This window comes from Fundulus heteroclitus, chromosome 10 (genome assembly GCF_011125445.2).
Source record: "Fundulus heteroclitus isolate FHET01 chromosome 10, MU-UCD_Fhet_4.1, whole genome shotgun sequence".
Taxonomy (NCBI): Eukaryota; Metazoa; Chordata; class Actinopteri; order Cyprinodontiformes; family Fundulidae; genus Fundulus; species Fundulus heteroclitus.
The window spans coordinates 2,993,000-3,009,484 of NC_046370.1; the positions used below are offsets into that span (position 1 = coordinate 2,993,000).

General features: G+C 39.5%; 1 protein-coding gene across 1 annotated transcript in view; it reads right to left on the reverse strand.

Annotated features, from left to right (window-relative positions):
* Positions 1 to 378: 378 nt before the first annotated feature.
* Positions 379 to 16,485, reverse strand: part of ngfrb (nerve growth factor receptor b) — a 49,818-nt gene continuing 33,711 nt past the window's right edge. Inside the window, exons 4-6 of the mRNA XM_012881566.3 lie at positions 10,775 to 11,012; positions 8,290 to 8,450; positions 379 to 5,899 (exon numbers count right to left, since the gene is read on the reverse strand). Of these exons, the coding sequence (XP_012737020.2) occupies positions 5,556 to 5,899; positions 8,290 to 8,450; positions 10,775 to 11,012 (743 nt within the window). The 3' untranslated portion in view covers positions 379 to 5,555. The remainder of the gene's footprint in view (positions 5,900 to 8,289; positions 8,451 to 10,774; positions 11,013 to 16,485) is intronic.

Genomic DNA, 16,485 nt, shown 5'->3' on the forward strand with positions numbered 1-16,485 from the left:
GGCTCAGATCTAATCAAACCTGTGAACATTAGAGCAACTTTTGTATATAATCTGTCTTATTGTCTTATGAACTTGGCCTGCAAATTAGCTAGTAGCTAGATGACCAATGAACATGGCATCAGTTGCCCTTCAAATTGTAACAATGTTTGTTTTTATGTTCTGTCCCTATCAAATAAACGTATTAGTAATAATAATAATAACATCATGGAGCTGCTGGATGTTAGGGATCTCGCACTACTCCACCTATACTTGACGATGCCCCACAGGTCTGGAAAAATGCTGCAGTTTTCTGTATTGGAACAACAACAACACGCTCAACTCGGGTGTTTATGATTTGATAAACTCATTTGTATGATGCTGAATCAATAAAGAGAATGGTTGAATTAAAGAGCTTTATTTACTGCTTGGCTATTGTAGGACTTAAAGCAAATTCACATTCAGTATAAGTACTAGTATACATGGAACATTCAGTGTTTCTGTACAATTCAGTCCTGGTTTACTGTCAGTCCCATCACTGTTTACTAAGACATCAGGGATTTCTTTTACCCAAATGGACACCCCAAACACAGTTTTCACCCCTACCCTCTCACACCAACCTATATTTATTACTCCTTTTGCATAATTAGGCTGTAACTTGTGTCTCAAGTGCAATGTCACCACATTCACCTTCAACTGTTTTCAACATCCTGGGCAAAGAAAGAGAGAAAAAAGTAATCTGTATTGTTTGACATAATTTACCTTGTATAAATAAACCAAAGTACATGCAGAAAGCACAGAAACCCCAGGATCAGGATGAGGCATCAAGGTTTGAGAAGTCCATTAGATCCTATATGTTTCAAGAACTAAAACACTTTTTCCTCGTGGTAGAACAATGTGTGCATTATTAATGTAACACTGAAGCTCATCTGGGACTCAAACTTCTCAAGATAAAAAATAAATAGAAGCTTTGCTTTTGCTGGTGCAAATGTTTCAGGATAATTTGGTCTGGGAATGTTTTGTGACTTCTGTGCTAATCTCCATTATGTTGAGTTTTGGCGAATGTTGTATGCTATAGCTAATGATAGTGTACATGTAAGAATATTAGCATGCAGCTAGTAGAATTGTAAACTTTTGCAAATAATTTGATCTGCAAATGAGATGTCAAAATCATTGATTTAAGGGAAAAAGAAGGCAGAGCTTTTGATTTGGAAAGTAAATTGAGTAAATTAGCAACTTAGCTTCAGCTTGTTAAATTAGCATGAAGGGTTCACATCCGTGCCTCCCTGCAGTTGCATTAACAAACGCATCATTGGCATTTTCTAAAAGTTGTGTATGCAGCCGCTCTCATAACTTAAATGAGATTAATTATATGGCACTAATGAGCAAGCACAGAAATGTCTCATTTAGCCTCATTTAGCGTTTCAGGATTAACATGTTGCTTTTGGGTAGTTGGATTTGTCTTCTTTTTGTGTTTATAAATCAAATATGGTAAACCACTTCTACTAAGATACATCTGCTAAAACAACTGATTTCTTTTGCGACTTCTAGCTTCTTTTGTTTGTCGTGAACTAACTTTCATTTTCATCTTCTTTATTCCTCAAACCCTTAAAACACCTGATCGTCATTGATTAGAAATAAAACCCCATTTTTTTTGCTATTTGCTTACATTAAACACAGAAAGACCTCAGAGTAAGAGAGTAAGCCCTGTTTGCATATACACTATACAGTGGCGTCTCCAAGGGTCTAACTCAACTAAAATAAAGGATAAAGACAAAAATATTTACAAGTTAAAAAACAATAATTACTCTTCAAGATTCCTAAAAACAATAAATGTACAACACCAACATATACCTGATAGAGTTCCCAGGCACTTCTGATGCATAAAAGACATGAATGATTACACATTTAAGTGCTACAATCAGACAGAAATGTAATACTATTTAAAATTGCATGTTAGGAATCAAACAACCTTGTAGAGTTCTAGTAGTAGAAAGAATACCTTCATATAAAGTAATACAACAGTATTATGCTCAGTATACTAGTAAAGAATAGCAAACTGTGCTTCAGTGTAATAGCTCAGGTTGGAGAGTTGGGTGAGTTAGCCCTAACATTTGTGTCTTCTGTTGTTTTTCTCATACAGACAGTGAGCAAAAAATGTGGGTCCAAGCTCTTCCTAATAAAAAGCACAGTATACAAAAATAAGATATAACATGAGATGAAGAAAATATTTTCCCAGTTGAAATCAAGAGGTTACAACACAACAATAAAAAATAATAAAGAAATATCTGCATGCTTACGCCTGAACAAGCTGATTAACATATATGCCTGGGTTTCACCTTTGCATTGATTGAAGTAATCTGAAACTTCTCCGTTTCTCTCACACATCCTGTGACTTTTGTCTCAGCTGGCTTGCCTTTTATCCGGCGTTCATTGTTCCGAACAAAGAAGAAACAAAACTCCCCTCTCTTTTTTTTTCTTTTCCGCTGACCAGTTTCTGTGTCCAATTCATTCGTTTGAAGGATTGTCAGCCGCAAGAATAATGGCATCTTTAGTCTTTCCAGAGTGCATTTATTCAATTGTTGAGAGATTGAGATTTGAGTATAAACTTCCCTGAGAATTTTAGCAACAAAAAATTAGTTTGTGTAGTTTTTGTGTTGTAGCCATTCAACTATTTCAGGGTTTACAAAATTGTACCTAGTAATTAAAGTGTTCCTGACAGTTTACAATAAGATTTAAAGTGAAAGAGAGATCGTCTTGGCTGCTGCACCTCGCAGTCAAACTGTGTCACGTAATCTGCTAAGCGCAGTGCTCTCCAGATTGCGTGACATTAAACAAAAGCACAAAGTTTACTAGGCGCAATACGTTTTTTTTCTGCTAGCTATAAAAGTTTTGTCTGCTAGCTATAAAATGAAACTACAATGAATTGATTTACTACCGAATTTTTACCAGGTCATAGCAAAACAGAGGAAACATGCTAACGTTAACCCCGCACTTTAGCCACAACTGCTTCATATGGATTAATTATCAGCCGGAGAAAAAAATGACTGTATTGGCGACTGCAGCTGTGTGTGTTTAGTCAACTACAGCATCTCACAAAAGCAAGTACACCCCTGACATTTTTGTAAATATCTTTACAATGATTTGTTTAATGGAGCAACACCTAAAATATGACACTTTGATACAATGTGAAATAGTCAGTGTACAGCTTGTATAACTTCAGATTTGTTGTTCCCTCAAAATAACTGAACACACAGCCATTGTTGTCTAAACCGCTGGCATCAGAAGTGAGTATGCCCTTAAGTGAAAATGTCCAGATCAGGCCCAGAGTATCTGATTTTTGTGGAGCCACACTGCCTAAACTGTCTTGGGTAAAGAGCTCACTAGAGCTTCACAGGTTGCCACTGGAGCCTTCTTCCACTCCTCCACCTCCTCTACCAATAATCTGAGGCTGCTCCACAGATCTTTAACATGGTTAGGTTTCTGGAGGCAAGCTTGGCCAGTTCAGCACCTTTAGACCACAAACACACTTCCCATGAGAGATGTTATCATGTTGGAATACTGCCCTGTGGACCAGTTTTCAAAGAGAGGGGGTCATGCCTGCTTCAGTATGACACAGTACATGCTGGCATTCATGGCTCCCTCAATGTACTACAGCTCCCCACAGCCACCATACTTGACTGTAGGCAAAGACCCACTTCTCCTTGTAATCCTCACTTGCTTGCTACCAAACAAGGTTCTCCTGGTAATCAATGTCCTTAGTTTTCTTGTGAAGCATCTTTTGAAGAGGATTCCTTCTGAGACAACCGCCATGCAGACCAATTGACCAATTTGATGCAGTGTGTGGCGCATGGTCTGAGCATTGACAGGCTGACAGCCTTCGCCTCTAACCCTCGCTGCAATGCTGGCAGCAATATCTGGATATGACGCTTCCGGGTGAGTCCTGTTCTGGGCAGAACCTGTCTTTGGCACAGTGCTGCAGCTCAGTCCCAGGGTGTCAGCAGTCTTCGTGTAGCCTCGGCCATCTTTATGTAGAGCAGCGATTCTGAATTTCCGATTGTCAAAAGGCCATGAGGTGCCATGTTGAGCTTCCAGTGACTAGCATGAAAGTGTATATATATTATAAGAAGATACAATAAAATGTGAGGGGTGTACTCACATTTGTGAGACAATGCACGTGTTATTAAAAGAGGAGAAAGTTTTGTTTGGAGTTGGTGACATGTCGGAACAATTCGTTAGCAGTAGTAAACAAGCTAACCCGTTTTGGAGAAAATTAAGGCAATCCAACAGAAAGTTCAGCTGGGATTAAAAAAAGTTATTTTTCTTGTTTGTGTGAGATTTTTAATCCGAGCTTGTGGATTCTCGATCTATGCTATTTCCTGCAAAAATAGCACATTACCAACAAAAGCGACCATAAAGACTTTAGACATCTTTTTACACCGAGTAAAATCAAAATGCCACAAATACTGACAATAAACAGCATATGGTCCCCCATGAGAGTGTGCCATGCCAAACATATGGCAGAGTATAACGTTTTATTTGTCCTCTCATCGTTAAGTTTGAATGCAAATGTACAGACAAACACTATTGTTGTGTCACTGTTCAGCACAGTACATGCATGCAGGGCTACAGACTGTAGATGTGTAAGTATGTCAGCTAAATCTAAGCCTACATTTGTGTCTACTTGTTTGCCGTGTAAATATAGTATGCAGGAGTTTCTATTATTTCCAGGGTAATGTTGTGACACTGATACTGGAGGCATGTTCCATTGGTTCATAACCTGGGCCTACATACCAACAGGTTGCAGCTAGCCCTTGGTATAGCACTTGATGGGAGAAAAAAAAAACATATCCACATGCACTGCTGCTTTGTGTTTTCATCTAACACTATAAGGGGGGGGACTTGAAAGCTTCCTTGAAACGAGTCCATCAGCACCTTCTAAGGGTATAAAATTTGCACAAATCCAGACGCTCTGAAGAATGGCAACGTTATCCAGTAGAAGAAACAGACACAGTACTAACAGAGGCAAGTCATTTGACAAATAAATGTAAAGAATCTGAAGTGACGTTCAAATGATGTCACTGAACAGGTTGGGTCTGACAACATCTCTGCTTCTTTGGTAACATAGATGTAGAAGAAGACAACTTAATGAGTAGGGACGGCCACAGAGATAGAGATTTAGGGATAAAGAGACGGGATCAAGCTGAAAGAGACTATAAGAGAAAGTTTGTGTTCAAAGCACACGACTGTCCTAACTTTGGCTAGTTAAGCCAAATGTCACCATGATTCAAAATAAAATCTACCTTTCCAACTTTGAAATTGCCATTGGATGAACCGATGGATTTGGAATAGGTAAAACCGACTTGCTTTTTGTAATAATCGTTAGGTTCTGTGTAATGTATTACATTTCCCTTTAGATAAATGCAATTTCAGGGATTTCTAAGATAATCTCTGTGACTGTTGCCTCATAAAGGTATAGTGTCAAGCAGCTGTAGCAGTTATTATGTGGAATAATGTGAGATGCTGTATTTGGAATATTTGAACGTTAAGGTTCAGGTGTTAAGTTTTTTTGGGAAAGATTACACCACAGAAGTAGCCGTTGGCTTTGCAACGCTCGGGCTAAGCACCAGACTTTGTGCGACATCTTCGCGGTTGATCTTGCGAAGCGCCGTGCACAACGCGTCGACGCTCGCACAGTCCTTCCTCGCCCAGTCGGACAGCAGCGCTCGGACGGGATGCTCCTCCTGCTGGAAGGTCGCGATCCGCTCCTCCTCGTATCCGAGGAGGCCTGCCAGGTTGCACCAGTCGCTGTCCTGCATGTGGTCACTGTTGTCTCCTTCGTTGCTCCGGAAAAGCAGCTTCTCCACCTTCTCTCTGGTGTGGAGAGGAAGGAGCAGACAAGGTTCTTCATCGATGGTCACAACTGTAAGGAGAGATTTGGAAAGTTTTTATTTTTATTACTTTTTTTTAGATTTAATTGCAAAAACCAATGGACAAACTGAATCAAAAAAAAGAATGGGATCCAATATCAAGTTTTAGAGCGGAGACATGTGCAAAGAAGCATTTCGCTGAACAATGTCAGAGTCCTCAACAAAGTTCAAATAAAGATAGTGTTGTTGGTGTCTTTGACCGTTGTCCGCTGCACTGAGTCGTGCATTTGGGATTTGCACAGAAAAACTATGCTCCATTTTCTTGTACAAGGCTAGCATTGTATACTCTAAGCCAAGGATCCCCAAGTCCAGTCCTCACAAGCCGCTATGCTTAAACCTTCAGATTAATCCCTTGTCAAACACATCTGAATCAAATGTCTGAATCCCCCCTTCAAAATTCAGGCGTTCAGCTTTGCAGAGGCCTGGTGATAAGCCACTTGTTTGTCTTCTCAAGGACTGCATGTCTGTATCTACGCAGGTAGATCTCGTTGAGGATAAAAATCTCTTTTCAAGACAGACCTGGCCATGAATGGCAGCAGCTCACAGACAATTGAAGATAAATAAATAAAAACTGCGGACATGAAAACACATTTAGGACACAATTTTGGTAAATAAAGATAAAATGGAAAAATAAAAATAGCAACGTAAAATATAGTTCAAAATGACTTAAAACGATTACAAACAGAAATTGTATTTAGAAACTGGTTTAAAATGGCCTTAAATACATTAACAGAGACCAAATCCTTCAGTTTCAAGTGCATCTGCAGTGAATTCCAGTCTGAGGGATCTGCAAACTGGAAAGATTTTTTGCCATGATCAGAATGGACTTGGGCACCCCTGCTATAAACCAATTATTAATGTATCTATATTAAAACATAATCTGAACGGTTACAGAATGGAAGAAACTGGCAAGTTAAGAGCAGACCATTGGTTTCTCTGTTTGTTGGTGGAGCTGTGTGTCCATCAAAACATCAAACCTCTCTATTTACAGAAACTTGCAAAGGTGTGTGCATTATTTAAGATTGGTTTCATTTAGTTTCCCTGAACTAAACATCAGAGACAAAAACAGAAGGCAGGTGAATAAACATATACAGAGGTTAGAATTAGGAGATGGAAAATGTGATGGATCAGATGTTGGCAGCTTTGAACAGAAAACAAAATGATAAAGCTATGTTTTAGGTGACATTTCCCCAGAACAATAGATCATCTTTATTAATTAAGTAAATAAATTTTAGACAAAATACATCCTGCTGTGAATAAAACTAGATAGGAAAGACTGCGGCATGTAGGAATTCATTTGCGATTGAATATATTTTACTTCTCTCTGCTTTAAAGCTACCAATTTTAAGTACATAGCACTTTGGTAAAAGGTTAAGCTTAAGTAACTCTAAACAATATCGAGTACTGACCAGGACATGTCTAAAATATTTTTTCCCCAGCTGATCATTTCATAGGTGGAATGCTTTAAGCTCAGCTGAAAAACCCTGAGGTGAAACATAGCATGGCTTTTTAAATAAAACGTCTCTTAAGCACAACACTGACGGTTTTGTGATAATCATTTCCTTAATATCTATAGAAATATGTAGGTAGACCTCAAGAGAACAGGGCCTTCAGGTCAGCCATAGACAATCTCAGCATTAGAGGCCCTTTTAACAGAAATAGGGAGGAAAAAATCCCCTAATAACAATCGAAACACTGTTAGCTGAGGAAACAGTCATGACGACTTGCTCAAAGGGGCTGTTGCCAAAAAATGAGCATGCAAGACATCTAACAGTTTTGCTTAAAGCTGTTTTACTTGCTTGTTCATAAAAGTGATGAAAATGTTCCGCATTCTCTTTATTTAGTCATTTTTAAATTGAACTTTGTGCACTGATTAAGAATGATGGTTCTTTCCCATTACAATACAGGAATCTCTGTTTCAAAGCTATGGCCTTTGCTACCTTTCATGTTTTAAAGGCAGAGGATGTGCTTTAAAAGTCATAAATTGTCTTGAACTGGTTTGTTGGGATATTACGGAAATCCAGCAGCACTATGCACAGCCTTGAAAACAAACGCTGTAAGCCCTGTCAGGTCTGTAGTCCTGACAAGGCTGTTGATTTGCTACAGTCAGTTTCAAAGGTCATTGTCAACACGGAGTCAGTGAAAGCCTTGGGTGTTTCTTTCATGAGGGGAAATAATTATTTTAACACTTCCTTGGTGGAACATTTTGGAAGAGCGCTAAAATAACTGAAAGACAAACACTGACCTTTGCATTTAAACACGTCTGCATGCAGTCCAACCGCAGTCGTTTGATAATGATAAGTATTACATGTGTTTACGCATAGGAAGCGGGCTTAGTGCAGGTATATCCATGCATTAGTGAACACGTCAAAGGCGCAGTTACCAGTTTGGGACTGAGTCTGGCCCAGCTGCTCTTGCAGACTCTGGCTGTCCACAGAAATGCCGCTGTCGCTGTGGAGCTTCTCGCCCTCCGGTGACGGAGTCTGGTTCGGGTTGGTGGTGCAGTTGTTGGCTCCCTGCTTGTTCTGCTTACAGCTGTTCCATCTGAATCAGAATAAGTGGAAACAAAATGATAAATTTGAGCTTGTTTTGTTTGGGGAAAAAGCCAGAGTAAACTTGCAGAAAGGCTACATAAGGATTCAAACGCAGGACCTTCTTGCTACAAGGCCACCCAAACTAACTGCACAACCACACAGCCTTTTCTCTCCAGATTGTAAATGCTTACACGACATCATCTACAGAGGCTGGATTCCACATCAGAAAATGCTGAATTGATTGTGTTCTCCTTTCTCTCTGCTGGGTTCCTTCTAAAAACCAGCAGAAATGTGTTAAATGCAACCTAAAATAAGGATACAATCTTATAATAGGACATGTAAGGAGTGGGGAATGATTATAATAATGAATATTGTGTTGGTGTGTAACATTGTTAACAATTGTAGTTATATTCTAAGACGAATAAGATTTAAATTTCCAGGGAGATACAACAAGACCATTAATAATATTAATTAATGGAAAAACGAAAGTCGAAGTTTATTCTGTTTTCTCTTTAAGCAACTGTCCTCGAGTGCATAAACTTACCACACTAATACAACATTAATGCCTGAACATATTGTGCACACAACATTTCCCGGAGGAATGGGTCAAAGGACTATGACCCATAAAACAAGCAGATTGTTGTCACTTTGAAATAGAAGCAGCAGATGATTTCATTAAATATAAAAATGTGTTGGAAAAAATGCAAGACCATATATCATATCCTATGATGTCAATAATCATATTTAATTATTCAATGGGTTTATGTAACAGTACTAATTTATCTGTAATATCACAAATAGCAACAGAAATTGAAGCGAATAACTAAATCTACATATATTTTAACGAAACACTTAAACTCTATTTGGTTCTGTAACATGTCATGTTTGTGTTTGTTTTGGACTTTTTCTAGCATCGGCCTGTCACCTCTCAGCCGCCATCCAATCAGCTCAGTCTCCTTCCAGCCACCAATCTGCTCCTAATCAGATCCACCTGCTGCACCAATTAGAGTCAACTCTGCTCACCTGTTCACCTGCCTACTTATACCTGCCTCAGTCATCCACTCGCTGCCAGAACGGCTCGTCTTGCCTCCAGGGGCTCTGCTGCCAGGCCTCTACCAGTTTCTGTGTGCCTAGCTAGCTGGACTCTTCTGCTTTATTTGTGTTGTTTGTGTTCTGGTGGTTCCTCGGTCTGCATCGCCTGTTCTGGTCAGCTCCACCCTCTGGTCTCCTGCCCATTACTGTCTGCATGCCTTTTCATCCACTATGCATTATTGCTATAAATGTTTTAGAACTAAACTCTGTGTCTGGCTGATATCGGGTTCTCCAGCTCTATTCATAACAGTAACCGCAAGATCACAGGCAATGTTGCTCATTAACATATCTTAACATAGAATAGATTAGAATTATTCTTTATTGTCCCACAGTGGGAAAATTCAGCTATGCCATCAGCAAAGAGCAAATTTATTGTGTGAGAAAAAAAATACATATTTATATTGATGCATGGAAAACACCAACAGACTACTAACAAGAATGTAAAAACCAGTAGAGATGATATACATTTATTTAGTTTATTGGGAGGAGTGGCTGTTATAAAGTTTAAGACCTGCTGGGAGGAATGATATGCAATGACATTGATTTACAATAAGTTGATTAAAAAAGGAACCAAATGACTGATTTAAGCAACTTTCTGCATGAACCTTCATAGATTTATTATATTGCTTTGCTTGTAGGGTTCAGCAGCCTCAACAATGCTTATTTTTTCAGTAAAGCCGGGCATACACTGTACAAGTTTTTGCACTTTTTGGGCAGATTCTTCAGTCGTACCAGAGTCTTTTGGATCGGGCAGAGTTTCAGCTTGATCTTGAGAGGCGATGAGCCTCTCATGACCACCTTCCGATCAGGAATCGGACGATCGGATGAAAATCAAACATGTTTGAAATTCAGTCGGCCCTCGTGAGGTGACCGTGAGCGCATCCTGCTGCTGAAGCAGAGCTACAAGCGTCTACGAGCCAATTTCACCCAACCTCGCACACTGCGCATGCGCAAACAAGGAAATTCTTCTTCTTCTCAGATCAAAACACAAGAGTGGAGAGAAGTATGTGACATGGAGTCAAACTACTCGTAGAATTGCCAAGGCAGTGCGTTTCGTTCTAGTGAGCCTCATATTTAACAGTGAGCATTGACACTTCTGTCTTTTTCTTCTTCTACTGTTGACATTTGGCTTTCGGATAGACGAGTCAGAGTAGCGCCATCTCTCTAGATTATGCCAAGTAGCCTTGGCAACATTTTAAAGTTTTGGACTTTTTATTGAAATGTGTACCACTTTGTACTCACCGCTTAAAGATGATGAAGGCCACAAGACCCACGACGACCGCTGCCAGGATGGAGCAGTAGATGGGGATGAGTTTATCATTTAATCCCTGGTAGATCAGTTGTTGGGAGTCTCCGTTGGTGGTGGTGCTGTTGTTGATAGGGACCTCTGGTGGGGGGTTGTCTGGCGTGCTGGCAATATCAGGGGGCTCTGGGGAGCTAGCGTTAGGAGAGGATGAGTCCTCTGGTGGTGGGTCGGTTGCTGCACAGAACAACCAGATACAAACAGGCTTAGCTTAATAAACATCCTAAATCCAGTTAGCAAAAAAAGCATTCCAATTACAGACTTGTTTAGCTGCTTTTGGCAACCTGCTAAAAGGTTGAGTGTCAGTCCAATATTTATCCTCCTTTCAGCGCTCTGTTTGATCTATAACCAGCTACTACAAACACCTACCGACATTCCACATGCTAGGTAGACTTTAATCATTTTCAGGGCAGAGTGGTTTAGGTTCAGGGATGGAAACATCCAATGAGAAGCAATTTTTGATTAAAAAAAGGGGGGAAAATAACCTAAGGCAAAATGCTGAAGCATTCTGAAAAATTAAGTACACGCTTTGAACTTCCTTAATAACTAAGAGCCAGCCGAGTGCTGCTAATTAAGCTTGAGCGTAATGTAAGTTGCAGTCTGAAAGTTGTGGGTGCAATTTAATTCTAGTGCCTTGCCCAGTGTACCTGGGCAAGGCACCTAGCCCCAAGCTGTCTAATGATCACACCGATCTTCTGTGTATGAATATCTGTACGCTTGTGAGTACAATTGGGTGAACGTGACTCAAGTGTAAAACGCTTTGAGGCATTGGGAAGAATAGAAAGACGCTCTATCAATTCAGTCCATTTACCATTTCATTCCCAGACACTCAAGAATTAAGGTGGCTAAATTTAGAAGAAATGAAAATGCAATATTTCAGCACAAACATTTCAGAGCAACTGCAATGCACAGTCATGGAGAAGTGGTTCTTTGGGCTTGTTTTGAAGTTGCAACAGAAGATGCCCAAAGAACTGCTGAATTACTTGTTAGGCAGCATTGCCGGGTTCCCAGTTGAAACATTAAGTTGCAACATGGTGACAGACACGACACAAACACTAGTTAAGCACTGCCAAATACATACTTCCGTACTCTGTGGCTTACAGTAGCAGGATGTATAGACACCTTCAGCACCATGATTAAATCAGCAGCACCTGAGAAGACGATACCGAAAGGACAGTCGACGCCTTTGCACCTCAGCTTCCACATTTGTGTGCTATAATGAGAGACATCTGCATTTTTAAGGCAACGGATGTGAGGCCATTTCTTGTTGGGGAAAATCAGGGCTATAAGAGACTTGCTAATATGTTAATTTCGCTCGCACAGTGATGCCTAAAGGTAAAGGTATTCAGATGCTGAATGAGCCAGAAACCATCGCTATAATGACCAATAGCTAGATATCTAGGGGTAAGCTGAGCTGCATCGGAGTCAACATTAATCGCAACTGGGATTTCTTGAAATTATTTCAAAAATTGTCCCGTTTCATTCTGATGAACTCAGTATGTTGTCTCGTCTTGTATTGTGAGTTTTATTTATCATTGCACATATATTATATACATTTATATTAATGAATGAATGAATAAATGAATGAATGAATGAGTACATATATCTAATTTTGGGATTATGTTTCATATCATGGTCACTTGACATTAGGAGATCCAGTGAGCATGCAAGTTGGTGAAAGTTTGTTACGTTGCAACGCGGCCCGTTACAGTAGCAACAAATATATGCAGCCTGAGGAAAACTAAAAACAGTTTCCTTCTTTATTTTCTTTTTATTTCAGCCTGCTGTAGCTCCATTAGTAGCTCCATTAGTTACTAGTATCAGCAGTTATTTGAGACCCCTGCTTGGTGTTATTTGTCATTCTCTGCTCATTTTTCCTTAAATTAACCATCCAATAAGTAGAGCTGAAACAAATCTTGAAAGATTCCCTGCGTGAGGAGAAGTGGCTGACATGGCAGGGGACCTGGTCTTGCTTCAAACTAATTTAGCCAATATGTATAACTTTCATAAATTGTGTACAGAGCAATAAACTTTAAGGTTGAGAGCATTGTCACTGATGAAAAACAAAAATGGCAAACAGTACCTTATTGCTTATACAAAAGCACACCTAATTGTATACCCTCCATGCATGTAAAAGTTCAATAAATGTACTTCTTGGATGTGATAGGAGTTAATGCTTCACTAAGCATGCATCAATTCGTGAAGCTGTAACAAATAAAATGTGTTGTTAGATCTACCGATGTACGTGGCAGGACAAGAAACAGTGGTGTAGTAGATGGATGAAAAAACCTAATTCAATATTTCTTTATTTGTTGTTGGTTTATAAGAAATAAAAGTAAAAAAGGGCCTATCAGTAGTTACAGAAATAAAAAGCTGTGGCCATTTTTTTTCCTTCTGATTTAGTCTTATTCGTGCAAAGCTCTTGTGGTTAAAACCATTGATGGTTGCACCAGCTGCCACTCCATTACTTTTGAATCGTGCAACACAAGTTTAACAGCGCTCATAAGTGATGTGGTTCTGGTAGACTGGCTAAATTGTAAGCAATATTTCTGCGGTTGTTTTGCTGGTTTGACAAACCTTCCCAGTATCTCTTGCCTAGAAACAATTCTGGGGAAAAGCACCAGTTGCCCAAACAGTGAAAAAGTATTACTGTGATTCACTGTGAGAGAAAAATGATGAACTACTTCCTTACAAGAAATCTGCAGGTTTTAATGTGTGATGTCATTTTAAAATCACAGCTTCGCTCCCTCTTAATCATGAGCAAGTGAAAGCAGAAAGCTGCTCAGAGAGGAAGATTTAGAGAAACTGAAGCTTTTAATAGATTTTCCGCATAGAGGGGATGTCAAGTGGTGTCAGATGACACGGTCCCAGCTTGATCATTTTTCACACATAAAACTGATGTTTTTTCAGCTTTCTGAGAGACTTGCAGCTTTGTTGTGCGTTATCTGTTGATCTTAGACAAATGAGGTAAACTCCTCCGGAACAAAGGTTTCTTCTCTTTAAATCGCAGCAGATGGAGCACGTCCGACAGACTGATCGTCTAGCCCGACGCTCCTCTTTCTCTTTCAGCTCCTATCCACTGCAAATATAGATACCGTCTCACGCTGAAGAACTGAACATGCACACGCCCCGCCGCACACATCAGATCCCACATCACGGTCATTTCTCCTGAATCCCAGGGGAACCATTGACAGTACGTAAGAGCAAGTTCGTCCATCCAGTCCTGCCCACATTGCCCCGACCATTAGCAGACGCGTTCGCTCCGCGCTCACCGCGGATATGGAAACCTATCCTCTCCTGTCACTTACTTACACTTACTCACATCATTAACAGGAAATCAGCCTGTTGGCTTCCAAGGCCTTTAAATACCTCAGGAGAGCTGCTGAGTGCCAGGCATCCATTTTTCACTGAAGAGGTGAAAACATTTAAGAAGTTGAAGCTCCGAGCTGCCGCAAGGTTTTGGCCAAAGGAATTTCCAAAGACGTGAAAAGTGCTTGATGGAAAAACCAACACTTATCTACTTGTTAAGCAATGGCCACCATTGTAAGGCTGTTTTTTTCTCTGCCTGGTCTTACAGTAACCTTGTTGACCAAATATGCTGAGGAAATGTGTTGCACTACATTGGGATCTGAGGGAGTTTCTGTTGGTGTTCAATGTCCTGCACATCTATTTATTTTCATCAGGTTTGGGCACAAAAAGTATATTTGTTTTCTCTTTCTTAAATTCAATTCCTCACCAAATTTTTATTTTGAAGTCCAAAGTCAGTGAAGCTGCCTACTGCTCATTTTTAATAAGTTAATGGCTGCTCCAAGCGCGGTCAGCTCACCTGGGAAAGCTGACCGTGCTGAAAATATGAATTACACAAACATTAAGCAAAGGCTTTAGAGTCCCCAAACTTCTATGCACTCATTTTTTCCTGTGCGCGGCGCTAATTTTAGGTCCAGCTTCGACGGTGGAGGATTTACAACAGTTTGACAAATGGCACGTCCCGAGCAAAGTGTTAAAAATATCTGTAAACGGCTGATCAGTGCAGTGCTTCGTGGTTTCTAGTAGCTATGACTCAGCAGCTACGATTTATTGGGTAGAGTGGTCACCTCCCAACAAGCAGGTCAATGGATCTGGCTTGCATGTGAAGGGATTGCACTAATATGTAATTAATTGTGATTAGAAATTTGATTTTGTATCTGAATTTAACTTAATCAGAGCGTATCTGACTGCTTTTAAACCCACTGCTCTGAAATGGTTTTAAAATTTTGAATTAGAAAGTACTAAACTGGAATTAATCAAGCAGAGTCTGGGTTTGAGTAACTAGATTTGAATTGGACTTCTGATTACTGTGGTTTAAATTATAACAGAACGGAATTTCCCTCGACATGTATTCGACTAGACTATATGTCGATTTATTTCAGTTTAACTTTTTTACTTTCTCTATACAGTGCCATGAGATGTCCTGACATTGTAAGTTGATGCCATGACAAAATATAAGTAACATCTTAAAGGAACATTTCACAAGTTTCAATGTTATTTTTTCCCATACATGCCCCTAGGATTGCCAGACATGTAAAATGATTTATCCTCTTTTTACTGCTGTTTCCTCTATTAGGCAGTTCATGAGAGAGCAATCTGGGTCGTATTCTCTGGCCATGAACGTGTGTACTCGTTCATCTGGTTACTTTTTTGAGTCTCCGCCGCCATTGACGCATTAGTGAGAGAAAACTAGCTAACTTCAATATTTATAACTTTCTTACCTCAGAAGACATTACACCTCTAAACAAAAGACCTGTGCAGTCTTAGTGACAAATGATTTTCTTCTACTCCCATGCACGTGCACAACACTGCTGTCATTTGAATTTGTCGCCAGAGGGACAAACTTACACTAGGTTAGTATTTTATGCATACTAACCATAAAGCTGTGAAACCGACTTGCAGTTGTCTCTATTCGGTTAGATCTATATTCCCTTAAAATCTGTGTTCTTATTCATTCCAGTCTCAACTCTGATATACAAATTTACCTGTAAATGAACGAGATTAAAACAGAGAAGCACCAGTATGAAATTTTGGGGCAAAATCCAGCATGAATTTAGGTGTTATATTATATTAAATTATATTAATATTATATCTACACTCATTTATATATATATATAAACATTGACTAACATCGCCCGATACCTATGATACTGCAGACAAATCAAGTGTTCCTAGTTTTTAAAAAGACGCAGTTGTAGTAGAAAAAAAATCTATTTTTTTATTACAACATATCAAGTTCCATCTAACCATCTTCAGTACAAGACAAACAGATGCATCACTATCACCATCATCTCCATGGCTGCCCTGCCACACCCCAGATATCTTTTACCCTCTAGAAGACATATATACTCACGAAACAGGACACCATCCATTGACATAAATGTCCTTTGTCCAGGACAAATGTCCCCTCCCCATCTTCTTTCTTCATCCTCCAGTTCTCTCCCTTTTATCTTCTGCATTTGTGCTGCTTGCTCCTATCAGCTTTTAGCCTTTTAGTAAGTTAGTTTTGTGTTAATTTATCCTATTTTTAAGTCACATAACACATTGACTATTTAACCTTCCTGATTACAGGTTTGCATGTTTTATTCCAATACATCCATTATGATCCTGTCTGGTGTCCAGA